Source organism: Panthera pardus, unplaced genomic scaffold (genome assembly GCF_024362965.1).
Source record: "Panthera pardus isolate Hobbes unplaced genomic scaffold, ASM2436296v1 HiC_scaffold_6, whole genome shotgun sequence".
Classification (NCBI taxonomy): Eukaryota; Metazoa; Chordata; class Mammalia; order Carnivora; family Felidae; genus Panthera; species Panthera pardus.
This window is the reverse complement of record NW_026526991.1, coordinates 78994307-79021578: the sequence shown is the minus strand read 5'-3', so window position 1 is coordinate 79021578 and position 27272 is coordinate 78994307. Positions and strand designations below refer to the sequence as shown.

Genomic DNA, 27272 nt, shown 5'->3' with positions numbered 1-27272 from the left:
GAAGCCAAAAATATACAGTGGCAGTGATCAACTTTGCTAAAAATACAATTTCACAAACACTGGACACTTGTTAAGCAGTGGAATAAAAAAATAGAATCCCTGGAAGTATAGAAAGCACACAGCTTAAGAGTCCCCCCATCTTTACCAGTTACCACTATAGACTTATGTGCCTATGTTTTCACTATTTAGGGTCAACAATCACTTACTCAGCAATGTACCATATAGACTCTGGTCACTTTTCGCGTAACATTATAAATTTTCACAACAATCCCACACAGCAGGTGTTTACTGTCCTATCATATTCATTTTTCTAATGAGAAAACGTGGATTCAGAAAAGTCAAGTGACTCATCATGTTCATATAACCAGTCTTCTGGGTCGAGATCTAGTGCTTTTCCTTCACACCACATCTGCTTCTTCTAACTACTTAGAAACCCACCTCTCATGACCTTGCTGCTCCAAGTGTGAGTCCTGGACCAGTATCATCACCACCACCAGGAGCTTGTTAGAAATGCAAAGCTTCTGGCCCCATTCATACCTCCTGAATCAAACCCTACATTTAAAAAAGATTCTCTGGTAATTGGTTCTCATACTGAGATTTCAGCAGAATTGCTCCATAAATTAGCAAAGACAGCGCAGTGTAGCTCCTGCTACAAGCCCCCTATGGCTTCAGTCTCTGTATGATGAAGATCTGTAGAGGAAAAACTAATATTGACTCCACAAGCGTCAGTTCCAAGTACTAGAAGGAGCATGCTACAAGGCGATTTTACCTAGAAAGGAGTCTTCTATCATAGACCTTGAAAAAAAAGACATGTTTCCAGCTAAGACCTTCCATTTAACTGTTGGGTTTAGCAAGCATCTATCATTATCTATTACGTGTTAGCCATTTCCTAAGGGAGGTGGCTGTCCATGCACTCCTCTTCTTACTGGGGGCAGAGCTAACCGGGCTCTTCCTGATGCACACTCCTGCCCCTGGTATCAAGGTGAAACACCTGCGTCCTTCAGTGGATTATTTTGGGATGTGGCTTGAAAGTTGCAGGGTTATAAGAAATTTGCATCACAGCTGTCTTAGTGCTGCTTTTTTATTGATTCAATCATTTAGTCAACAAACATTTAAAGAGTGTCTGTTAGGCTCTATGGAAGTCCAGGATGTTTACATACTTTGCGTTTTTAATCTAGAATATACCTTGAGGTACTTCTTCCATGGGCGCTTGTAAAGTAAAGCTTATTTTTTAATCTTGATAATTTGACTATTGATCTCATGCTTAGCAGAACTCTTTTGCCAAGGATTTCATAAGTCTTTATTAACATTAATTTGGAAATCCTCCCAAAATCCACAAAAAGATTTGGATTTAGGAAATTAAAGCTGAAGATTGAGTTCCCCGGGACATAATTGAGCTTGGATATTCTTCAAAATCAGCAGGAAAAAAAACCCACAACAATTTGACAGGAAAGATTTAATGATTCTCATTGGTCAGGCTCACATCAGTTAGAACGGCAACTCAAACTTTTTATATATGATTTCAGTGAGATTAATGACCACTTAATGACATCTAGGAATCTAAATATTTGAGGCTGTCCATTACCATTCATACGACACAGTGGAAAAGTTAGCATCACAGTTATTCACAGGGAGCTTGATTTTTTTTTTTTTTTTTACATTTATTTATTTTTGAGAGACAAAGAGAAACAGAGCACAAGTTGGGTAGGGGCAGAGAAAGAATGAGACACAGAATCTGAAGCAGACTCCAGGCTCTGAGCTGTCAGCACAGAGCCCGGAGTGGGGCTCGAACTCACAAAGCATAAGATCATGACCTGAGTCGAAGTCGGACGCTTAACCGACTGAGCCAGGTGCCCCAGGGAGCTTGATTCTTTATGAAAAGCTGTATCTCTATTATTCTCTTGAGGGACTGACACATTTTCAGAAAAATAGCTCATCATGTAATTTTGTTTAGTACAGGAGTATTGCAAGATGCAAAGACCAGGCAGAAAGGACGTTTCCTCTTGGCTCTGCATTCTCGGGTGATTCTGCTTTTCCCTGGGAGCCTTTGAGAGTCATTAGACCCCAACAGGTGTCAGGCACATGCCATCTTAACAGATATTTTTAAATGTTTTTTACAAAAGCCCAAGGAATTGGTAAGCAATAATTTTGTTGTTGTTTTGTTTCTGAAAGGGAGAGAAATGGTAAGAAGAGGCATTTCTTCTGTAGTCTCTCTTTTTGCTCAGCCTTTGGTGGGAGCTTGTGAAATAGGTGTGGTTTTGACATAATAATTTACAGAGGATTAATCTCAACAGTACTTTCTTTGGTCATACATTACACGTGAGAACTGAACTTCACTTCAACTCATTTCCTGTTTCAGAGGCATCTCTTTTCCTATCCACATTACAGCGCATATTTCTCTACTAATTGCCTCATATTAATTAAAAATCAGTGACCATATTACTATAATTCTATTGAATAGACTACACCTTACTCAGTTTTGCTTGCTAACAGCTTAGTTCACAACCTGCTTCTAGTCCCCTCTTTCTTCTCCTTCTACTACATGCAGAGAACTGACAAATACATATTTTCTACAGCGCTGCTTTCAACCCATTCCTTTATATAAAAATCTTCATTAATGCCCTGCTGCATACAGATAGACCATTTAAAACCTTCCATAATATGGTTCTGACCGACATTCCAAACATAACCAGGTACACACTAGTCCACCCAGACTGGGTGGACTTTGGCATTTATCCTACAGAACCTGAGAGATAACCGACTCCATTGCTTTTCTACCCTCAGTGTACTTTAAAATCACTTAAGGTGCTTCTAAAAAGACCTTTTTGTTCTTAGGCTGGGCTTCTTAAGAGGAAACTCTCCATATGAATATGACAGCCATTCAGATTTGAGAATTATGGCTATAATCCATCCTCCTTGACGTAAACTAGTGGGAAATGAGACTCAGAGGGCCTCAGTGATTTGCCCTGGTCCCAAGTGAAAAGGAAGGCCTCATATAGGTCTTGTGGCCTCTCAGCTTGGTATTCATGCCTGACACTTCACAGATGGCTTTCCCCTCCCCTCCACTCAATGATGTTTTCCCTGTGCAATGGATTATCACCAGCTTACTCACAAGCTCAAAGCATGATCCCTCATCAGACCTACTAAACATATAACAAAATTAGAAAACATACATATGCTACCTTTCTTATAGTTTTCTTTATGTATCTCTGTAAGGAAAAAGATGGCAGGGGAACAGCCGTCTGGAAGCCCTGTTAGGGCCTCCAAAGGGGCAGCTGCCCATTGTTCTTCAGGTCAATATTTAAAGGGTGACTGAGCTCCAACTCATTTTCTTCCCCAAGACCCTGGTGCAGCATGCAAAGCACCCCTGCCCCTGTCTCCCAAGGAAGGAGCGTCTGTCCACCAGGGAGTGGGTCATGCAGGCAAGTTGTTAAGGCTTCCCATTTCCTGATAGCTGTTTGCTGAACCTTTACTCTCGGCTAAGGACCCGGTAAGTGATTCTTTTGCATTATTCATTTTAATTCTCCCTAAGTATAATGAATTAGGTATCAGTATTTCCATTTTTAAGATTTAGAAAACAATACCAGCAACTATACCCCAACATGAATAAACTGAGATTTGGAGAGCTAAGTGATGTGCCTTCCAGCACACAGCTACTGTGACACCAGGACTCTAATTCAGAACTTCACATGCGTCCCGTTCCGTGGGCAGGCCACCCTCAACACTTCTGCATCTACTCTCTTAAATGTTGGGCACTCTGGGACCATTACTAGGTTTTACGCTCCTTCACAGGCAAGACCCATGTCTTATTAACCTTACTTCTTTTATACTAGCGATCTGTACACAGTAGAAGTTAAATAATTTTAGTAAAGTGAACTGTACATAGTAGAAATTCAATAATTGCTAAATTAATTTTTATAAATGTGGTTTTACTATTTTATTCCTAGATCTTTGTAAACCTTAAATAAGCATCTTGGTATTCTAATCAAATTTGACAGAGGTGGGTAATATAATCATTCATTTTATATCTCCATTTCTACAGCTCTTTCAATATTAGAGAAGAAATCCTAAGTTAGACAGAAGCATTTCAAGCTTTAGAAGCATAAGAAAATTACAAGTACAGTTTTTTATTTATTGAGCACTTCCTACTTACCAGGCACAGCTAAAGCAGCTTCACTACCTTAACTCTGCATAGCAGTTAAAAGCACAGACTCAAGGCGTGCCTGGGTGGCTCAGTCAGTTAAGTGTCCGACGCCGGCTCAGGTCATGATCTCCCAGTTCATGAGTTCGAGCCCCACGTCATGCTCCATGCCGACAGCTCAGAGCCCAGAGCCTGCTTCAGATCTGTGTGTCCCTCTCTCTCTGCCCCTCCCCCACTTAGACTGTTTCTCTCTCAAGAAATAAACATTAAAAAAATTAAAAAAAAAAAAAAGGCACAGACTCAAAAACCAGATAGACTGCCTTCAAGTTCGCCTACCATTTACTAGCTGTGTTTCTTTGGGCAAATTATCAGACCTCCCTCTGTCTGAGATACACAGTAGGTACTATATATATATTTTGCTTTTTACTAGCTTGTTCAATGTTTCCAAAATCACCCATTAAAACCTATCTCCCTCTTCTTCGTTTAGTTAATTTTAAAATCAAGGAGAATGTAGTGTTTTTTTAAATTTCCTCAAAAGTAATATACGTTTACATTTCAAACTATTCACAAAATAGACAAGAGCTAGACACCAGAGTGTTTTTTCCCTCTGATACCATAATATATTTTTAATACAACTTAAATCATAATTAAATACCCAAATGAATATGTTGCCCTAAATGTACAATCACACTTGTAAGAAACAGTCACTACCCATGGAAACCTCATACAAAGGCAAACATGAAGCTGAAAAGACTGCAATTGCAGGCTGATGGTTCCGAATCCACTCAGCTGATGCCCGAACCACTTAAAGGAGTGGGTCTGAATTTTTAGGGGTGATTGCTAAAGGTGAATACTTGGGCAAGAAAGAATCAGGAGCAATTCTGAGCCTCTTCCTCAGTAAAGCCAGGAAAGGAAAGGTTTAGGCAGTTATCCCCATATGAAAAGATATAAAAGAGGCAGAAGATTTCAAATAGACATTATAAAATTTCTTAATAGCGGGAATTACTATGTACTCCCACAGTACAGCTCACCCCTGGGCCAGTATTAAAACCTACTAACACATTCATTTTGGATCCATCATAAGCAGTTTTGGGAAATCAGAAGCCCATTTGCAATGTAAGCCCCATCTATACAGGACTACTCTGCTAGCCGTTTAGACTAAATTGACAGGTTGATTCAAAAGGGGAAATAGACTAAATTGACAGGTTGATTCAAAAGGGGAAAAATATGGAAATAACATTTGCCTCTGAACTGACCAAGCATGTGATTGAAGTAACCAAGTCCACAGGTTGTTTCTCTGAATTGCATAGAAAAAGCTTGAATGAAGTAGCCCATAACTGGTGAGTAGGTGGATAAAATCAAACCTTAGCACATACCCCATGGGCATACCTTCGGTTAGAAATCACAGAAAGGAACAGTCTGAATCCCTTTGGAAACTCATGTCACACTAAGGTCTGTCAGAGCTCCCATTAGGGGGTTCAACTGGCACTGGTCGAACTATTAGGGATCCTTACATAGGTAAGAGAAGCTGGGAGTTGGTAAAACTGTCCGGGATCAGGTGATATTTATTGCTCTCAGCATCCTCCATTTCCTTATTCACCAAATAAGGAAGTATCAAGAGACTGCACTAGTGGATGACCGATGATCTAAAATATTTTGTCTTCCCTTTTCCCCTAGATCAGTAGTCCTCAAATTTTAGTGCCTAAGAATCATTGTGTGTTCGGTTAGATGCAGAATCCCAGGCCTCCTAAGATTCAGTATGTCCAGGCTAGGGTTCAGAAATCAATATTCTTAATAAGCGCCTTAGGTGATTCTGCTGAGGGGGGCAGTCTTGAGCCTATGCTTTAAGAAACTCTGCCCTGGCTCTGTGTGGGATTTGCCTGTTCAATTGATCCTGGATATAAAGCGAAATATAAGAGGATGATGAAAGCTAGAAAGAAAGAAGACCCCCGGGGACAATCAGAGCCAAAGACACAGTCACAGTGGCCAGTTGATTTGGCCAGATGATGGGGAGGCTGGAAGTGGGGGCAGGTGGAGGGGGCACTGAGAAATACTGCAATGGGAAGAGGCAGTTTCTCTGTCATCGAAGCTCTGTTGTGGATGCCTCTATTCTGCATCCAAGTCTTAGTTTCTGTGTCCTCCATGCGGGCATCACAACGTAAATAAAAATCTCCTAATAATCTGCAAGCAAAACTACTCTCTCAAGTTCCCCCAGGACCTTCCAAAAGGCTAAAAGTCCTGAGAAGGGCTTCCCGGGACCAATAACATCTTCATCATTGATTTCATGAGAGAAACATTAAGTAGAAATTAGATCTTGCTCATAATGTGCAAATTTTGCCATTAAACATTTGTAGCTTCACAGGGAATTTTCCCTTTGGTTATATAGCAGTGGGGCTGTTTTTCTCATGTGTTAAGTAAAAACATTTGCATCATCTCACTTTCCTGGCTCCATCTCAATGACAGATATTTAGCGAAAGCAAATAAGGCTTCACCATATTTTCTTTTAGTAATTAAGGACCTGTTAAGTTTGTCAATTTAGAAAACTTTTTGGATTCCTGTCTAAAATCTCATGACATATTCATTTAAACTAAAAGCAGATGCTTGCTTTGAAAAAGTATTGACATTTTGGGAGAATTTAGGAAATGCCAGCAACAGAAATAAATGGAATTGGCAATCCACTTGGCAGCAGTAAAATTTCCCATTAACCACCGTGTGAACTTGGGAGTGCTGGGGAGCTCCCTTAATTACTATTCCATTGTTGGAGTGTTGTGTTGTTGTTGTGTCCCAAAATGATGTCTCTCACAAAGGAAAAAGATGATTTTTTTTAGGGTTGGGGGGAACATATAGACTTGACCAGCTCTTCTGAAAAACTGAATTGTAAAAGTCAAGTTGTAAATGTCTGATAGATGATCTTTTCAATGCATACATTTTTCTATGGTTCTACTATTGGTATTTTCTATGGTTCTATTGGATCTTACTTTATGCAGCCTCTTTTATGTTCAGGTTTACTGAGCACATCTCTAGGCAATGCCCTGGAAATATAGTATCTAGTTTACTGGTGGTCACGCTAATAGTTCTACATAAAAACGTGAGTTTTTATGGAAGCCACACAGGAAAACTGTCTGGAGAATAGATTCATATTATGTGGTGATGAAGAATGAATTTTTTTTTCAGTTCAAAACTATGATCACTATAATTAGCATTCAGAGAGTAGATCACCTGTACCTCACACCCTCCGCAACACAGGTGGGTTTGCAGGATTAGATTGAGGTCAATGCAGCCACAACTGGGAGGCAGTTAGGGTGCCCACGCTGTGCGGTGCGAGTGGTCAATCTTTGGTTGCCTTTAACACCTCTCTCCCCAGCTAAAAACTGAGGAACAGAATGGTGGAAAGTTCTGACGCTATCTAGTTACAGAGCAGCAGAGATGGAGACACAGTTCACATAAAAGACCTCATGCAGGAGCTGGCACAGCGTAGGTCTTGAGGAAATGTTCATCTGGGATCCCTCCCCTTTCACTGCTATAGAAGGCTCTTGATGTCTTGACCAGCTCCATGAGGTGGCTGCCCTGAACCCCAAAGCAGGATGACTGCCCCATCGTGCCCCTGCTCCCGCACATACGGAGCCAGTTCTGTGCCACGAGTGCACGAAGGTGAGTAGGAAGTGAAGGGAAATACTCCTAAGCCAGCATCACTTCGGAGCTCACACAATATCTCTGCTAAGCCCTTCCATGATTTGAAGGAATGCATAGAAACAATGCTCCCAGTGTGGTATCTGGAGAAGAAGACAGCTGAGTATAGCCTGATTTAGCCAGGATTCACTTACCCCATAGACAAGGGGTCACTGTGATGATGCAATTGATGAATGCACATTCCTGGTTTTAGGCTCAGGCTGATTGCTGTCTAAATCCCAGCTCTGCCCTCATTAGCTGTAGGACCTGGATTAGATGTTCTACCGCCACGAGCCTCAGTGGCGAAACCTGTGAAATGTGCACACGGATCCCTCCCCCCCAGGCTCCTGTTAGGGTGCAGTAAAGGCACACAGGCTTAGAGAAGTATCTGGCACAAGGGCAGATGCAATAAATGTTAGCTCTACTTGCTCAACGTTTCGGCCAGATTCCCATCTGGAATTGCCACCGGATGCCTCACAATTTACTTCTCAGCACAAACAGAATGCTGTCCCAGTGCTTCTACTCCATCTGAAGAGAAAAGGGACTTGCAAGTTCCTTTCTGGTCTTTCTCTTCCCCTGCACTGAAGAGATCAGAAACTTGGAGTCATAGTTAAAACCACAGATTCTTGCAGCTACAGAGATTTACGGGATCGCCTGCTCCCACCCCTTATTTCAAAAAGGAGACTGAGTCTCAAGGAGGTTGAATATTGCCCAAAGCTGTTCAGTTGCAGGGGTGGAAAATGCGTTATCTACTTCTGATTCATTATTAATTTTATACCAAGAAGCTGAGCTTCAAATTGGCAGTGGGAAATTATGTCCCTGGGCTAATAATTAATAATAGCTAAAACTTATTTCGTCTTCATGGGGGTCTAGGTCCTATGTTAAGTACTTATATGCATTCTCATGTTTAGTACTCATGAAAACAAGTCACAGTATTATTTCCACTTTGTGAGTGAGTAATTAGAGGCAGCGAAAAATAAAATTGTTTTCCCAAGGTCACACACTGCTACACGGTGTATAGATCCAAACTCACTAAGTTCTACAGCTCCTGGTCCTGAGGAGAGATGCAGACACAGCGTGACAGATGTAACAGAAAGTGCTGGCTACTGAGTTCCCACTTCACAGAGCTTACTGCTCCCAACCCTGGCAGCCTGGTTCCGTCTGTAATGGGAGAGTGATAGTGCCTGTCCCCTGCCCACCCTGAGCGGGCAGGTGTGTGAGGCCTGAGGAAGAGCTTAGTAATTCATCATTCAAGTGTCAGTTTTTCACAGGCTAGTCACCTGTTGGAGGAGAGGTAGCAGAAAGGTTGGGGGCAGAGAGCAGCAGGCTGGGTCCTCGAGGGAGGGGAACACGGGAGGAAGACTCTAAGGCAAGCTTCATGCCCCCATGGAGCTTCCTGGCCTGACCCTGCAGGCCACAGATAAGTAGAGAACATGCATATTCCTCTTTCTGCCCTTCGTGTTTCCCCTCCTGGTTGACACAGGGCTAAAGATAGACTTGAAAGCCTCTGACGATCTTTAACAACTCACATCCCAAATTTAGCCTCGGTGTCAGGACAAAATTGATCTACTGGATTTAAGATAAAAAAATTGAGATGTTTGGTCCCCTAAGGTAACACAATGCATGCTAGGAGAAATTTCCAATGGTTACCCTCATTTCCCTCTTTTTCGAAAGTTTTTTTTTTAACTTTTACAAATGTTTATTCATTTTTGGGGAGAGAGAGAGAGAGAGAGACAGGGTGCAAGTGGAGGAGGGGCAGAGAGAGGAGGAGACACAGAATCCGAAGCAGGCTCCACGCTCTGAGCTGTCAGCACACAGACCAATACAGGGCTTGAACTCACAAACCGTGAGATCATTACCTGAGCCAAAGTTGGACGTTTAACCGACAGCCACCCAGGCGTCCCTCAAGTTTTTATTTTAATTCCAGTTAGTTAACATAGTGTTATATTGGCTTCAGGGGTACAGTGTAGTGATTCAACACTTCCTTGTTCATTTCTTTTATTCTTATAAATTGACTTGTACCTTCTTTAAGCTACATCTCCAGTGAAGAGCTGCTCCAAGTCAGCACCTGGCACAGGATCTTAAGGAGACCAGACTGCAAATGGGGGCAGGGAACGTTTGTGAAGCTTAAAGGAGGGGGGATAATTTTCAGGACAGGGGAGACCGCTGGATACTCTAGCACTTGACAAAGCAGTCTGGCATGTTTAGTTATCCTCTGTCAGAAATATTTATGCAGGGAGAGAAAAAACATTCCAATTCTTTAAGAGAATGTAAATAAAACGAGGGGTCCCGTAAAGCTTGCTCTCCCTCACAGTGCTTCCTGCACAGACTGTCTTCTGGCCTCACCAGTGTTTACTGCAGCCATTACAGCAAAGAAAGGATTGAGGAAAGGGACGCTTCTTTGCAAACCATACTGTGGGTTTAAAACAACTCACTCATGCTCAATTCATTTAGCAATCCCAGCATGAATGAATAGAGCTTTGGTGGGGGAGAGATACTTAGAAAAATATTTTAACAATTAGCAATCTGTTTATACACAAATAACTTTCAAATCTTGAGGAAATAGGTAAACATTCTCATTATTTCCCAGATAATTCAGTTTCGTGCAAACATTGAACGGAAGATAAAAATGCAAATGAAACCATATTTTAGATACACTAGGAGAGTTCTCACTTTAAAACCTCCGTGATATTCCCTCAAATGAAGTTTGCAGGCTTGTATTTCACATTCGTTGACAAGAGGCCAGTGCGGCTATGCACTGCGGTTCACACGGCATGGGAGGGTGGTAGGAAAGATGGAGGAAAGTGGCAGCATTTATGGAAAGTCCTAAATGCTAAGACATTTGGACTCTGTGTGTGTACATAATGGGCAATCAGTGAATCTCTCAGGCACCCCTCAATTTATAGGGAAGGTGGGAGAGGAGCAGATGTTAGAAATAGAAGGAAAAAACAATGTGTTATGATACACGCAATGAAATAAAGAGCTTCAAAACAGGAGGAGGCCAACATTGTCATATTCTTCACTTCAGAGACATCAGGGGAATGAGAGCTGAACGAACAGGTGAGGAGGAAGGAGAAGCACCAAATGCTAACCATTCTTGCCAATTGACAAGAGAAATTTCAGAAAGAGTTAGGAGAACAGCTTGAGGGAATAGCTGAACTGAGAAAGATTCTCTGGAGGAACCTTGTGTGGGGGAGTGGGATACAGAAATTTGTGGAATGGGAAAAATCTGAAGACCTAAGAGACGGCCCACAATAATGGATGGGGGAAGGGGAAAGAAATAAAATCAAGAACACATGTGGATTTTGCACTAATGCCTACTAATGGCTAAAATAAAAAAGACTGACAATACCAAATGTTAGGGTTTGAAGCATATGGATCTCTTACCATTGTTGATAGGAGTGCAAGTGGTACAATTACTCTGAAGGACAGTTTGGCAGATTCTTAAAACATTAAAGATACATTTACTTACCCACAATTCTACTCCTAGACATTTACCTACAAGAAATGAACGTACAAAGACTGGGGGACCTGAACAGTCATAACATGAATATTCATAATCACTCAAACCTGCAAACAAACCAAGTATTCAGCCACAAGAAAATGGATAAACAAAATTACAGTATATTAACACGATGGAATACTACTCAGCAATAAAAAAATGTAATATGGAACCACATGAATAAGACTCAAAACACTATGATAAGTAAAAATATCCAGATGCCAAAAAGTACATATTAAGGATCAACTTTCAATGAAGCTCTAAAACAGGCTAAACTAATCTATGGTGAAAAGAATCAGAATGACTGCCTCGAGGCGGGAGAAATTACTGGAAAGAGGCACGAGGGGTCTTTCTGGAGTGATTTCAGGGTCTTTCTGGGTCATTTCTGGAATGCTCTATGTTATCCTGGAGGTAATTATGAAAGTATATAGAACTGTCAAAATACAGATTTGTGAATTTTTTCCATGGTAATTATGCCACAACCTAAAAAAATACAAATAAACAACACATAAATAAGATGTAAGCACTGGCCTTGTTAAGGAGGTAAGACAGTGTCTCCTCCCTTGGAAGAGTAAAAGAAGAGATAGTCTGTCGACATGCAGGGAATTTTGAGATAGGAAGAAGGGAAGCTGAAAAAATTGACCCTGAATGACTTGAATGTTCTTAGTAAAAGTAAGGGATGATGTCATCTTCTGCATGTGTTTATGAACATGGAGGAGGGGAAGAAGGATACATGTATTAGGAAAAGGAAAAAAAAAAGGAGATATTATAGGATCATAAGGGATGAATCTCTAGCAGCTTTAACTCCTGACCCTGTTTGGTTTCACAATGCTCTCTTCAGAGTTTTGTTAGCTTTGTTTTTCATCCCTAATGCTTGACAGATTACATGACAGTCTAGAGCATACATTCCTGACAGAGGTGAAAATTGCTTCTTGGATTGGAGGTAGTGCTGTGAAAACAATATTAGATTACATATAAAAAATAAAATTAGATAGGACAATGGTTTGTGGTCTCCCAAAGCTCAACCCCTATGTAACAAATCTTATTCTTGAGTATTCATTAGGGATGGAGGTGATTAGGAAAAAAATGCTTTAAAAGGCTTCGAGGGTGAGGGTGGCGGCTAATAATGAAAACGAGTTGAGAAATATTGATCTACAGAAAGCAAAATGCAGGCAATGGGGTACACTGAGTTAGGAGCCTGGTCAGGCAAGTAAATGATAGTCAAGGTGTGAAAGAGTCTATGTTGATGTCACATGCATGAGTGAAATAGATAAATTAGAGATGAGATTATAAATTATGAATATAAAAATCAGAAAGAACAGAGATTCTAATAATGGAGAAGAGCAGGGTTGGTAGGAATGAGGGAGTAAGAGGGGAGTAACACTGGTCGTGGAAGGCACAACAATACTAAGGTCTTAAAAGAAGACAACTTGGAGGGCGCCTGGGTGGCTCAGTCAGTTGAGCATCCGACTTCGGCTCAGGTCATGATCTCGAGGTTGGTGAGTTCGAGCTCCGCGTCAGGCTCTGTGCTGACAGCTCAGATCCTGGAGCCTGCTTCAGACTCTGTGTCCCCCTCTCTCTCTGCTCCACCCCTGCTTGAGCTCTGTCTTTCAAAAACGAATAAACGTAAAAAAAATTTTTTTAAAGAAGACAACTGAACACAGAGAAGAGCTAGAAGGTGGCAGGTCAAAATCATGACCCCATCAGAGGGTTCGTAGGGACAACAGAGGGTGAAAGGGAAGAGGGGGGAGAGGTAAGAGGTTAAGGTCAAAGAGGAACATCAGAATTTAGGTGATACAAAGTAAAAAGGTCTGTGTAAAAATCCCATGGCATGGCCATGTTGGTGGGTGCCCAAGGTAGAGCAGAACCAGAGGGTCTGGGGGTAAAGCTGGCAGAAGAAGTGGGTGACTGATTAAGTTGGGGAGGGGATGTAATAGGATTGAGACTACACATAAATAAGGTTGGAAGTACCGTGAATACTAACAGATCACCATGGCGGTGGGGGCAAGGAGTGAGATTTCACTAGAAGGAAAGGGTGCAGAACTTGCCCACCCAAAGCTGACATCCTAATGCAGCGGAAAGGAACTCCAAAAGCTTTTCTTTATCCAATGGGCTGGCATTTTGAATTCCCAGAGGCTTCAGTTGAAAAGGAGAGAAGAGAACTACCATCTTGAATGTATGAATTCCTTTTTATAAAATAAAAGGTGGTGTAGCTAGTATCAAAGCTATAAAGAAATTTATCCCAAACATTTAAATTTATTCAAAGATAATGGTCACCCTTCTTTCCATGTCCTTTTATTCTTCAGAATTTAATTTTCTAAAGTACCAGACTAAAGAAAATCAAACGTATTTTTTCCCAAATTCAACTTATATATAGTTCAATTATTGGATATCCCATTTCACTTTCTTCTAAATTTGGATTATAATATTTATTATAATACCCATTAACACCCAAATCCTCTCATGTGAATAGAAGGTAGTTCTGGCAATGAGGGAGGTATGCTATATAATTCTTTAAGAGGGTCTTTTCGTATTCTGTTTCAGTAACAAACACTAGCAGCTATTTTCCCCAAGCAGTCACAAAAATATTTTCCTACGCCCTGAATGTAAATATTCGATTATATTCTCTTGAGCCATCAGGGACTTCTGCTCTTTTCAACCATGAAAAGTTTATGCTAATCTTGCCTATTTTCTTTTATGTTTTAGGCTTCAAGCAAAGCCAACAATAATTAATATAAATTAAGAATGCTGGCATGGATAGCTGCTCCTTATCAATCTGTCACACTGTACATATGCTGCACAGAATCATAATAGATTAGCTTCAAAGTCCAGTGAGATGGTCATGAAAGAGGCCAAATATATTTGGATAGCATTCATTGAAATCTATTGCTATGAACAGGTCTAAAGCTATATGTCATATAATTCCAAGAATTCAAGTGACATTTGTCCTCAGTGCCACACGATTTCTGGGATGGTCTGACAGAATCACATTTTATTTAGAGCTTCTGGCCTGGACAAAGACTTAATTTCTCTCTAAGTCAAAGTCATTAATAAAGGTCTATGCTGTGCAATACAGCAGCCATTAACCACACGTGGTTACTGAACACTTGAAATATGAATAGTCTGAAAGTAAGAAACATACACTGGGTTTCAAAGATTAATTGTAAAGAAATACACACTAGCTCAGTAATATTTTTACGTGTTCAATTTTAAAATTAATTTTTAATACGAATTACACACTAAAATGACAATATTTTGGATATACAGGGTTAAATAGAATGCATTATTATAATAATTCCACCTTTTTATGTTCTGAAATATGGCTGCTTGAAAGTCACAGATTCTGGCTCTCATTACATTTCCATTGGGCGATGTGGCTCTAGGCTGTATCCCAGTTTTGAGGCAAGCCACAAAGAGGCAGTCGAGTGTGGTCAGACAGCTCTAGGTTCAATTCCCATGCCTTCTGTTGCTTCGCTAAGGGACCTTGGTACGTTACTTCTCCAAGCCTTAGTCTCTTCATTTATAAAATAGGAATGATGACAGTGCCCTGCTCTCAGCGATGAGCAAATCTAACACTTGTGCCTAAATAGGTGCTTGGGTTCTCAGAATGCGTATTAAGTTCTAGATTACAAAAAAAGGGCACAATTTAAAAAATTAGCTGCCTGATGAGAAACAGATAGGGCAAAAATCTTAAATAGCAAAATGGATCAAATCAAACAAAATTTAAAATATTCTTATTTATTTATTTATTTTTGTCTTTGACCCACTGCTAGTAACAGACATATATTAAGGTTAAGTAGAAATGAAACTCAGAGTTAACTAAATGTGGATTAGCTCTATTTTCTGAGTTACCTCTCTCTGCTACTGAGGGATATAATGTAAACAAATGTCACTATCCCCCCCCACCCCCCCCAAAAAAACCCATGACGGGTCTTTCTCCCAGAAGGCAATCACATGCTGTCAAATAGCTGAATATGAAGTAATTCTTGGAATGGAGAGGTATTTGGGCAGCATGGGTCAAGGTAAGTGAATAGAATAGGAATCCAAGGGCAGGCATTCAGTCCTAGGTCTGACAAGGCCTAGGCCAATGTCACACGAGATCTCTGAGCCTTGGTTTCTCCATGTGTAAAACAGGGATGCAGATGATAATACCTCTCACAATAGATTAAAGATTAAATAATGCATATGAAAACACTTACCTGTAAACCGGACAGTATTATATAAATGTTAACTATTAGCATGATTTTATTCTACTGAATTGTAAAAGGAATCTACATAGATACAGCCACTCTGCTTTCTTGTGTGAATGAAAAGAACAAAAGGCAAACAATGGTGACTTTGTACAAAGCACTCAACTTCGCAGGACCCTGTTTCCTCTTCTTCCCTGTCTACTTTAAGGAGTCACGAGGAGGGCCTCCTCAAAAAAACATGCACTCAGAAAAGTACAGTCTTACACAAATGTAAAGCATTGTCTTTGGTTTGGATAATCATCAAAAGTTGATTTTGACAAAATCTCTGACAAAGAGAGAAAAAGTCCGATGCTCAGTATCCAGGAATCCCTCCTACTGTGAAGAGTAGCCATTGCCATGCTCCAAAAAATAATCCCTTATCCTTTTAACTCACAGATACTCATTCAAGCTAATAGTGGAATAATATGTGAATTGAAAAAGGAAGGTTAGAGTGTGCATCTCTTGTTCAGGTCTTGGCAAGATGAAATTTAAGGACCGTCTAACCATTATGTTCAAGTAGAGGCCCATTCAGCACAATATTGTAACCATAACTGCAGGACATCATTCCTAACAAGAACTGTCATTAAAGCTGGCTCTTTGGGGGAACAAATACTCATATGGTCTTTAAAATCAATACTATGTGGCACAAAAACAGACACATAGACCAATGGAATAGAATAGAAACCCCAGAACTAGACCCACAAATGTATGGCCAACTCATCTTTGACAAAGCAGGAAAGAACATCCAATGGAAAAAAGACAGTCTCTTTAACAAATGGTGCTGGGAGAACTGGACAGCAACATGCAGAAGGTTGAAACTAGACCACTTTCTCACACCATTCACAAAAATAAACTCAAAATGGATAAAGGACCTGAATGTGAGACAGGAAACCATCAAAACCCTAGAGGAGAAAGCAGGAAAAGACCTCTCTGACCTCAGCCATAGCAATCTCTTACTTGACACATCCCCAAAGGCAAGGGAATTAAAAGCAAAAATGAATTACTGGGACCTTATGAAGATGAAAAGCTTCTGCACAGCAAAGGAAACAACTAACAAAACTAAAAGGCAACCAACGGAATGGGAAAAGATATTTGCAAATGACATATCGGACAAAGGGCTAGTATCCAAAATCTATAAAGAGCTCATCAAACTCCACACCCGAAAAACAAATAACCCAGTGAAGAAATGGGCAGAAAACATGAATAGACACTTCTCTAAAGAAGACATCCAGATGGCCAACAGGCACATGAAAAGATGCTCAACGTCGCTCCTCATCAGGGAAATACAAATCAAAACCACACTCGGATATCACCTCACGCCAGTCAGAGTGGCCAAAATGAACAAATCAGGAGACTATAGATGCTGGTGAGGATGTGGAGAAACGGGAACCCTCTTGCACTGTTGGTGGGAATGCAAATTGGTGCAGCTGCTCTGGAAAACAGTGTGGAGGTTCCTCAGAAAATTAAAAATAGACCTACCCTATGACCCAGCAATAGCACTGCTAGGAATTTACCCAAGGGATACAGGAGTACTGATGCATAGGGGCACCTGTACCCCAATGTTTATAGCAGCACTCTCAACAATAGCCAAATTATGGAAAGAGCCTAAATGTCCATCAACTGATGAATGGATAAAGAAATTGTGGTTTATATACACAATGGAGTACTACGTGGCAATGAAAAAGAATGAAATATGGCCCTTTGTAGCAACGTGGATGGAACTGGAGAGTGTGATGCTAAGTGAAATAAGCCATACAGAGAAAGACAGATAACATATGGTTTCACTCTTATGTGGATCCTGAGAAACTTAACAGAAACCCATGGGGGAGGGGAAGGGGAAAAAAAAAAGAGGTTAGAGTGGGAGAGAGCCAAAGCATAAGAGACTCTTAAAAACTGAGAACAAACTGAGGGTTGATGGGGGGTGGGAGGGAGGGGAGGGGGGTGATGGGTATTGAGGAGGGCACCTTTTGGGATGAGCACTGGGTGTTGCATGGAAACCAATTTGACAATAAATTTTATATATTTAAAAAATAAAATAAAATAAAATAAAATCAATACCATGTAATCCAGTTACCCCAAAAGACACTGATAGGACTTTATCCAGCCATTAAGTTACTTGGGCTCGAAGTTAGGACATAAACAGACCCAACAATGACTTTAAAAAAATGAGTCCATAGAGCTTCACATAAAGAAATAAGAGCTCATAAAAATAGCAGAGTAATATAAAAGCACTCTATTGACCTGCAACTAGTTATCTGCAATAACAGAGAACTCATTTTCCCCACATCTCTTGATTTGTTATTATTTTTAACGGGAGCTAACTGGTAATAAAATGGTTTTTCTGTCACAGTGTGTACCATTTCATTCATAGTTGTTTTTCATCAATCTCAATTTGTATCAAGTTGTAACAATAAATTATCTGATTCAAAAAATTACGTTTATTTGTTTTTTGCTGACTTATAGTTTTATTTCTTTCATTTTAAGTGTATTTTCCTCACATTTACTTATTTTTGTATAATCTTCCTTGATTTTGTGCTCCTGTAAATGGATAAAGCCATTTCTAAACATAAAACTTCAGACTCAGGGGGTGCCTGGGTGGCTCAGTTGATTAAGCATCTGGCTCTTGATTCCAGCTTAGGTCCTGATCTCATGGTTTGTGAGTTCGAGCCCCACATCCAGCTCTGTGATGACAGTACAGAGCCTGCTTGGGATTCTCTCTCTCCCTCCCCCTCTCACTATCTCTCTCTCTCTCTCTCTCTCAAAATAAATAAATAAACTTAAAAAACAAACAAAAAAACCCTTCAGATTCAGGATGGTACCTATCACATCATACCATATTAGAATGTTCTGTGATTAATCCACCCAATGCTTCTGTCTAAACGAGATTAGATAAAAACACACATTAACACACACATTAGGAGAAAGGACTATTATCTATCTATATATGTAAAATTAAAGGAGTAAACAAGAAGGTGGAGAAGCTGCATCACACTGAGTTACTGAGATAATTAGAGGACAGTCCTGCTGGAGCACCTGGGTGGCTCAGTCAGTTACTCTTGGTTTCAGCTCAGGTCATGCTCTCACAGTTCGTGAGTTTGAGCCCCACATCTGGCTCTGAGCTGACAGTGTGGAGCCTGCTTGGGATTTTTCTCTCCTTCTCCATCTCTCTCTCTCAAAAATAAACAAATAAACATTAAAAAAAAAAAAAAAAAAGACAATCCTGTTAGGGAGAGGCCAAAAGAACAAAGCAAACCATTTGCTTTAAAAGTACCAGATAAGCACTCTAGAAATTTAGAGATATGGAAACCAATTCAGTAAGTGTGTGGACTGTCAGCATCCTAACGAGCATCACTACAATCTCATTCCAAACATTTTCATCCTATTTCCACTTCTGATGTACCATCACCAACATACCAAGACTCTGTATTAATAAAAAGACAAGATGCAAAAGTATCCCTGTGTGCTTTAGTCTTCAGTGACACTAATCAACCTTTTACTGGGCAGTGACAGTACCCGGTGACTGGTGACTATACCTGGCAGGTCTTCGTAAGAGTAAGACTTACCATCACTAAGTCCAGGCAGACCTTACTTTGTTTTTTACTGCTAGTACAGTAAACACTGAACACAAGCTGTGGTTCTGTCATTTGCCTACAGTTTTAGAGCAGATTGCTCTTCGTGGATAAGTACTTTTACAAAGTATACTCATGGAATACCTGGGAAACACCTTTCCAAAAAAAAATTGGGAAATGTGGTATTCCATATTGCCTTCTTCAAGATTCATGGGGCATTTAGGATATTAAAGGTTCTTGCAAGAGGGGAGTCATCCTTGTCTAACTTGGCATTTCCTAAGTTTACCTGACCAAGGAGCCCTTCCCTATTCCTACCCCTCCACAGACAATCTATGAACATATCTCAGAACTAACATGTCCAGAGAGACACTCTCGGGAAATACTCTTTTTGACTGCTAAGGGATAGAGTTAATTTAGATGAATATGACCTCTTCTCAAAGCTTGGAAACGTTTATTATCCTACTCTAAGAAGAGGACTGAAGCACAACCAAATGAGTGTTGAGAAAGAAAGGGGTGCCTAAAATGACAAGCGCACCTAATCGAAGGTCCACCTTGTACTTACTTGAGGAGATTCCCAAGATTGAAAAGAGCTCGGTTGTGCTGTGGATTTAGCTGGAGAGCCCTCTGATAGTAGATCTTTGCCTCTGCTGTGTCTCTTGTCAGCGTTCCGAGGTTGTTCAGGGCACTGGCGTGGCGAGGATACAACCTGAAAAATTAGAGATATTAAGCCAGGATTGTTCAAAAACTCCTAAGGTGGGCACAACAATTTGCTTGTTTTCCTCCCTCCTCCACCCTAGGAATGTCAAAACCCAAACAAAACACTGAATTCTTCCTTTATTTTAATGGGTTGTCCATGTGAAATTTTAATTATGTATGCAGCTGCAGGCATATAAATGTGGCTGAGAAGTACATATTTGACAGGGGTATATGTAAATAACCCCCAAATGGTGCAAAAATAAACAGTATACAAATCTATCAGGGTTAACCAAATTTTAGTCCTTTGGATCCTACAATTACTTTCAATTTGCTTTGACAGAAAACCCCTATTGCCTCACCACTTCTGAGTTTCTGGGCTGGTAGGACTGCTGACCAGCTGCCCGTACAATGCCCACTATGTACATAAGATGCTGGGGGTTCTTTGGATGAGGGCATCTTCATGAACATATTTGGATTGGAAGATGAGTCAGACTGCCATTATTGGGAAAGGATAATACACACGATTTTCCCATAAAAATAAACTTTACTCCCGAAATGGCTTTTCATCTTGGCTCTCCTTTTCCATTTTACCCCTTCTCTCCTCCTATTATAATTTGGGTGGCAACTGGCCTGAGAGAGTTCTCAGAATGAAAATCCTGACAAACACTTTCAAAAAAATTAAGTAATGCACAATGAAGTGAAAATGGCATTCCCAATGTTCAAAAGCAAATGTAAAGGAGGACTGGGGATACATCAGTAAGTCAAATTTATGCTGATTAAGGAGGGAAGGGATTCAATTTAGTTCCGTAACTCAAAACCATAAAGAAGGTAAATCCACACAGCTACATAGTTTAGTTGTTTCTGCTATATTTAGAGCAGAATATTTAGCAGACTAAGAGGTTCACTCCATCTCTGTCACCCAGAGTACTCAGAATAACCCTGTGAAGCTGCCTGTTAATGTAGGAAAGCTAAGATAATGCCCAAATAAAAATAGGATGTGTACTTGTCAAGTCTCTTGACAATCAAATGACATGCCTGGCCTCTCCCACTCTGTTCCACACCTTCTAAGATCAATTATATTTGGGAGCAGAAGGGGGTCCTATTTAAAAGGCTGACAAGACAAGTCTCATGGTTTGTCTTTTTAAACCTTTGCTTAACCCAAAGTTTCCTAGGTTTATTTGACCATGCAATCCTTCCCTACCCCCTTTTAGAGCAGCGATGAACACGATGAACATCTCTAAGAACTAGTATTTTCAGGAAGACATTACAGGTAATGCTCCTCATGACCGTCAAGGACTCTTCACAGACATGTTATGCCCTCCCAAAGCTGGAAAGCCCTAATTACTCTCAATGGCTGCAGAGGCTGCTGGAGAGAGAGATATTATGAGAGGAAGTTGGGGAAAAGAAAACATGCTGGGCCAGGACATGGCACTATTGTTTGCTTATCTCTGGTCACCGTTACTCAGGCAAAGACAACCTGAGGTCCCTGGTGGTAGCCCCACAACCCCAAGCTTCACGATCCTGAAGTATGCCAAGTCCTTGGCCTGAGGGACAGCAAGTCCTTGGCTCTCTTTCTCTGAGATGCCGCTATGGGACATCAGAGCTATGATGAAAGACAGAATGTTCTTGTACCTGTTCATTCACTACATGCCCACAAAAGTCTCCTGAGAAGCTTATGTCTAAGAATGATTTTGGAAGTGGTTACAGAGAGGATATCACTGCCAGCACTCAAATTCTTCTAAAGATTTTTTATTTTTTTATTTTTTTTTGCGCAGGTGAAGATGTTGAGCAAAGCTCTCTGACTTCCCAAAGATTTAAGGGATGTCCAATGAACTCAGTGAGAGCAGTTCTCATTTCCCTGCTGACCAGCTGTAACAGAAAGCTTTCCAGGGACATCTGTCTTCTTAAACCTTGATCTTTTCCTTGATTCTTTAGGCTTGGGAGCCCTTGAAACAAATATGTGAGGTGAAACCACTACCTATGGGAAAGACAGTCTAAATTCAATAAGATCTTCCACCATGGGCTCACCCATCTCCTGCTGCACCCATCTGCACGGTCAAGCAACTGCCCTCGGCACTGGCTCTCAGCCCACCTTCTCAAACTTTACGTTCCCTCATGATCCACTATCACTTAAATAAATAGTCATGCACTTCCAATTTCACTGAGTACAAAAATGTTTCTCTCTCTCTCTCTCTCTCTCTTTTGAAATCAGAAACAATATAAATCCACACCAAACTCAAAAACAAAAATAATCAGTGAGAAGGAAATAAAAAACAGATATAAGAAACAGATATAAGCACTATGAGGGAAAAGGCCTTTTTATATCCTGTGTTCCGAGAACCTGTCTGCAACTGCAGAACCATGAGGCTTAGGACAGGGATTCATGGCCAACCACAAATTCCTGCCAACCATGAATCAAGCCAGGGAAGATGCTCGGTGTTAACAAAGAGTCCTGATCCATCGAGGAAAGGGATTTCTAGCATCTACAGTGGTTTACTTAATCTAGTACCACTCATAGCCCTCCACTTGAAAAATGTGCAATATTGTTTATTCCTAATAGTAAGGGTTTGCTGGCAATATCCTCTCTCACTGGGTATCCGATTAGGTTCACCTAATCACAAGCAAGCACTGCATTATTTATAAAACAAAGCTGAATTTCATTAAAAGAGTTCTTCAATAACCAAGTCGGCAAAAAATACCACTCCTTATTTTGAGTCTTAGATAGACAGAAATTTTCTTTGAACACATACTCTTTTCTTGTTTACTGAAGATCTATAGAAGGACAAGAGTTATTTTGTGCTTTTACTTTCCAAATAAACTTGGGTTTGAATTAGCTTGGGTCTAATTCAATACTGAGGGCTCCAGGAAGGGAATTTTCTACTGGAAAAAGGAACAATTTAAGGGCTGTTTATGTTGCTACATTAATGATCAGAATAAATTTAGTCCATCTTGACTTTGACTTCTACAGGTATGTTTTACAAAAGTTCTGTTACTGATTGATTATTCCCTTCCCTATCTAAAAAATCTCAGCAAAAGCTTCACTGAACTAGAGTGGAGTGGTGATTTTCAAACATATTTTTTTTTTCACATTTTAGTAGCTTTATTTACTTTTTAAAAGTACCCACCCAACACCCTAGCAATCCTCAGTTTGTTCTTTCTTTTTTTTTTTTTTTCAGGAGTAGAATTTAGTGATTCATCACTTACATATAACACCCAGTGCTCATCCCAACCAGTGTCATCCTTAATGCCCCTCAGCCCTTTAGCCCTTCCCCCACACCCAACACCCCTCCAGCAACCCTCAGTTTGTCTCCATATTTAAAATCTCTTATGGTTTGTCTGCCTCTCTGTTTTTATATTATTTTTGCTTTCCTTCTCCTATGTTCATCTGTTCTGTATCTCAAATTCCACATGAGTGAAATCATATTTGTCTCTCTCTGACTTATTTCACTTAGCATAATACATTCTAATTCCATCCATGTTATTGCAAATGGCAAGGTTTCATCCTCCTTGATTAGTAAGTAATATTCCATTGAATATATATACCACATCTTCACTATCTATTCACCAGTCAATGGACATTTGGACTCTTTCTATATGTTGACTATTGTTGATAGTGTTGCTATAAACATTGGGGTGCATGTGCCCCTTTGAATCAGCATTTTTGTATCATTTGGATAAATACCTAGTAGTGCAACTGCTGGGTCATAGGGTAGTTCTATTTTTCATTTTTTGAGGTACTCCATAATGTTTTCCAGAATGGCTGCAACAGTTTGCATTCCCACCAGTAGGGCGAAAGGGTTACTCCTTCTTCTCATCCTTGCCAACATCTGTTCTTGCCTGAGTTGTTAAGGTTAGCCATTCTGACAGGTGTGAGGTGGTATCTCACTGTGGTTTTGATTGTAATTCCCTGATGATGAGTGATATTGAACATTTTTTCATGTGTCTGTTAGCCATCTGTACATCTTCTTTGGAAAAGTGTCTATTCATGCCTTTTGCCCATTTCTTCGCTGGATTATTTGTTTTTTGGGTGTTGATTTTAATAAGCTCTTTACAGATTTTGGATACTACTCCTTTATCTGATATGTCATTTGCAAATATCTTCTCTCATTCCATCACTTGCCTTTTAGTTTTGCTGATTGTTTCCTTCACTGTTTCTTTCACATCCTTCAAAAAGATTTTTATCTTTTTTTTTTTTTTTTTTTTTTTTTTTTACTGTCATGGCTTAAGATTTATTCCAGCAAAGGATACAGTGAAGGAATAAAAGAAAAAGTATATATACAGTAAACCTTGGATTGCAAGTAACTTGTTCTGCAAGAAGATTTTTATCTTAATGAGGTCCCAATAGTTCATTTTGGCCTTGCCCGCAGAGACATGTTGAGTAAGAAGTTGCTGTGGCCAAAGTCAAAGAGGTTGTTGCCTGTTTTCTCCTCTATGATTTTGATGGTTTCCTGTGTACATTTAGGTCTTTCATCCATTTTGAGTTTATTTTTGTGTATAGTGTAAGAAAGCGGTCCAGGTTCATTCTTCTGCATGTTGCTGTCCAGTTTTCCCAACACCATTTACTGAAGAGACTGTCTTTTTTCCTTGGATATTCTTTCCTGCTTTGTCAAAGATTAGTTGGCCATATGTTTGTGGGTCCATTTCTGGGTTCTCTATTCTGTTCCATTGATCTATGTGTCTGTTGTTGTGTCAGTACCATACTGTCTTGATGATCACAGCTTGAAGTCTGGAATTGTGACGCTCTGGCTTTGGTTTTCTTTTTCAGGATTGCTTTGGCTATGCGGGGTCTTTTCTGGTTCCATACAAATTTTAGGATTGTTTGTTCTAGCTCTCTGAAGAATGCTGGTGTTATTTTGATAGGGTTTGCCGTTCTCTATATTTAAGAGTCTCTTATGATTTGCCTTCCTCTCTGTTTTTATCTTATCTTTCCTTCCCTTCCCCTATGTTCATCTCTTTTGTTTCTTAAATTTCACATATGAGTGAAATCAGATGATATTTATCTTTATCTGACTGACTTATTTCGCTTAGCATGATAAACTCTAGCTCCATCCAGGTTATTGCAAATGCAAGATTTCATTCTCTTTGGTTGCCAAGTAATATTCCATTGTATATAATACCACATCTTCTTTATCCATTCATCAGTCAGTGGACATTTGGGCTCAAACCTATTTTTTTTAAGATCAATGTGAACAGCTCCTGGATTTTCTTTCTCATAGTCTTACCCAACATTTGTGTTGTTTATGGGGACTCTCTTGCTATTTCTTAATTATTGTCATTTTATTTCAGTGAGTTAAATTCTTAAAAATGTATGATAGAGGAAATATGTTATATTGTCAAGTAGTTCCAGGGTATAAGGAAGTTTATTTTTTCTCTTTAACAATGAAACCTAAACATAGAGATAGAGTTCCTATGAACTGAAGAGTTTTTTTTCAAATATCAGATAATTTGTATTCTTTTTTGCTAATGTTTATTTTGAGAGAGAGATAGCATGAGCAGGGCAGAGACAGAAAGAGAGAGGGAGGGAGAGAATCTGAAGCAGGTTCTGTGCTATGAGTGAAGAGCCTGATGCAGGTCTCGATCCCAAGAACTGTGAGATCACGAGCTGAGCTAAAACTAAGAGTCAGACACTCAACTGACTGAGCCACCCAGGCAACCCTGGATAATTTATATTCTTGATAGGAACACATCCATTTGAGCATTTAAGGGGTTCTTAATTTTTACCTAGCAGTGTTTTCTTAAGCAGGATTGATAAAATAGGTAGTTGAGGATATATGATTCCCCTTCATTCCCAGTCACCTTAACTCTGAGAACCAACATTGACAACATCACTGGGGGGTGGGGGAGCAGGAATAAAAGAAAATGGGTCCAAAGGGACCTGGGATGTATTAATGATACTTCACATTGTAGAATACTTTTTCTTCCATTATCTCCTTTAAGCCTCCTAATTCTTTAAGTAGAATTACTGTACTATTTTAGAGTTGAGGAAAAAAATTGAGTAGGTAATAGATTAAAAAAAAAACAACAAACTCAGACACATGTGTTCTGTTCCTGTTCCTGTAAATCTATTTATTTTCCCCAAACATTATGAGTCATTTGACCTTCAGCAAATAAATAAACTGTTACAAATTAGAGCTTCCATTTAGAATAATTTCTCCTCTTTTTCTTTGGCCAATCCATTCACCTATGATCTTATAGGAACTAGTTCTCAGTGACAGAAGTAGAATAAACTCAATACTCAGGACACTTGGCTATTGAGATTCTCATGCACTGGAAAAATTTGTTACCTGCTGTACAAAATAATCCTGGTACCTCGGAAAAGCATAGTATTAGAAAAAGCTATTCAGTGAGTGCACAAGATGTACATACTCTCTCATCTACTGTTCTTAAGCTTTAACCTCCAGATCACCTGAAGATCCAGAGACATAAGATATATATGACCAAAGTTTGGTTTTCTATTGTCTTTCAGTCATTTACTTGGAATTTTGTACAATGTGTTCAAAAGTTAAGGATGCTCTTAATTTTTTATCGTTTGATTACCCTATAAGGATTTCACTATGCAAGCAATATTGTATCATGTGCTTCAGTTTGCAATTTCCTTTTAGAATATACACACCGTTGATTTATTTGTCTGATTTTCATTCCACACATTAATTTATTTGAGGTTAACTATGCCAAGGGCAGATGTTTATTTTCTATTTCCTGCTGAGAAAAAAAAAATCCAAAAAAAAAAAACATGGCTGGGAAAAAAATTCCACCATAAAATCTGAATTTCATTGGACTAAAAAAATGTCCAAAGCAAACTTTAATTCAGGAGTCAGCAGCATATTTTCAACCAGATTAGTCTCTGGCACTTTTTAAGTGCTTTCCTGTTATAAGATTTGAACTATCATGTCACTAAAATGTACCAGGTAACACTGATTATTGATCTGCTTTTTTACTTTTTTGAAATTGCCATTAACAAACAAGTCTTACCACTTTCTTTTTGTACTATTTAAGATAGCTTTGGAAAAAACCTCACAAGCAATTTTGGGAAATGTGACACACTCTAAAGAGGGCCAACTAAATTATCTGACCTCTCACAATGGATGACTTCTCACAGTGATCCAGAAGGACTCCGCCCAATTGATTTTCCGAGATAATTTAGAGTAGAACCCTGTTCTCTGATGCCCTCAGGAAATGAGTCATTTTAAGTGGCTGAATTTTCCTGATTCCTGACAATTTAACTCTAGAGGTTGGGAAATGTATTCAATTAAATACGTCTCTGCTTTTTGAAATAGAAAATGGTAAACATAATTTAACCTTTCTCAGAGGCTTGGTGTGATTGTAGTGACCTTTGGTTTTTGTGGCAGATGGTGGGGAATTGCTCTGGTGGAGTAGAAAAAAAATAACTGTATTTGGAGTCAGAAGCCATGTGTGACTTTCTAGCTATGTGATTTTGAATTTATGTCTGTCCTTTAGGTGCTTTC

General features: G+C 39.7%; 1 protein-coding gene across 3 annotated transcripts in view; it reads right to left on the bottom strand.

Moving 5' to 3' along the window:
* The window catches only part of TMTC1 (transmembrane O-mannosyltransferase targeting cadherins 1), a 272140-nt gene that overhangs the window by 34604 nt on the left and 210264 nt on the right, over window positions 1–27272 (bottom strand). For all 3 annotated transcript variants that reach the window (XM_019452365.2, XM_053894591.1, XM_053894592.1), the window contains one exon: window positions 19673–19816. In XM_019452365.2, the coding sequence (XP_019307910.2) occupies window positions 19673–19816 (144 nt within the window). The remainder of the gene's footprint in view (window positions 1–19672; window positions 19817–27272) is intronic.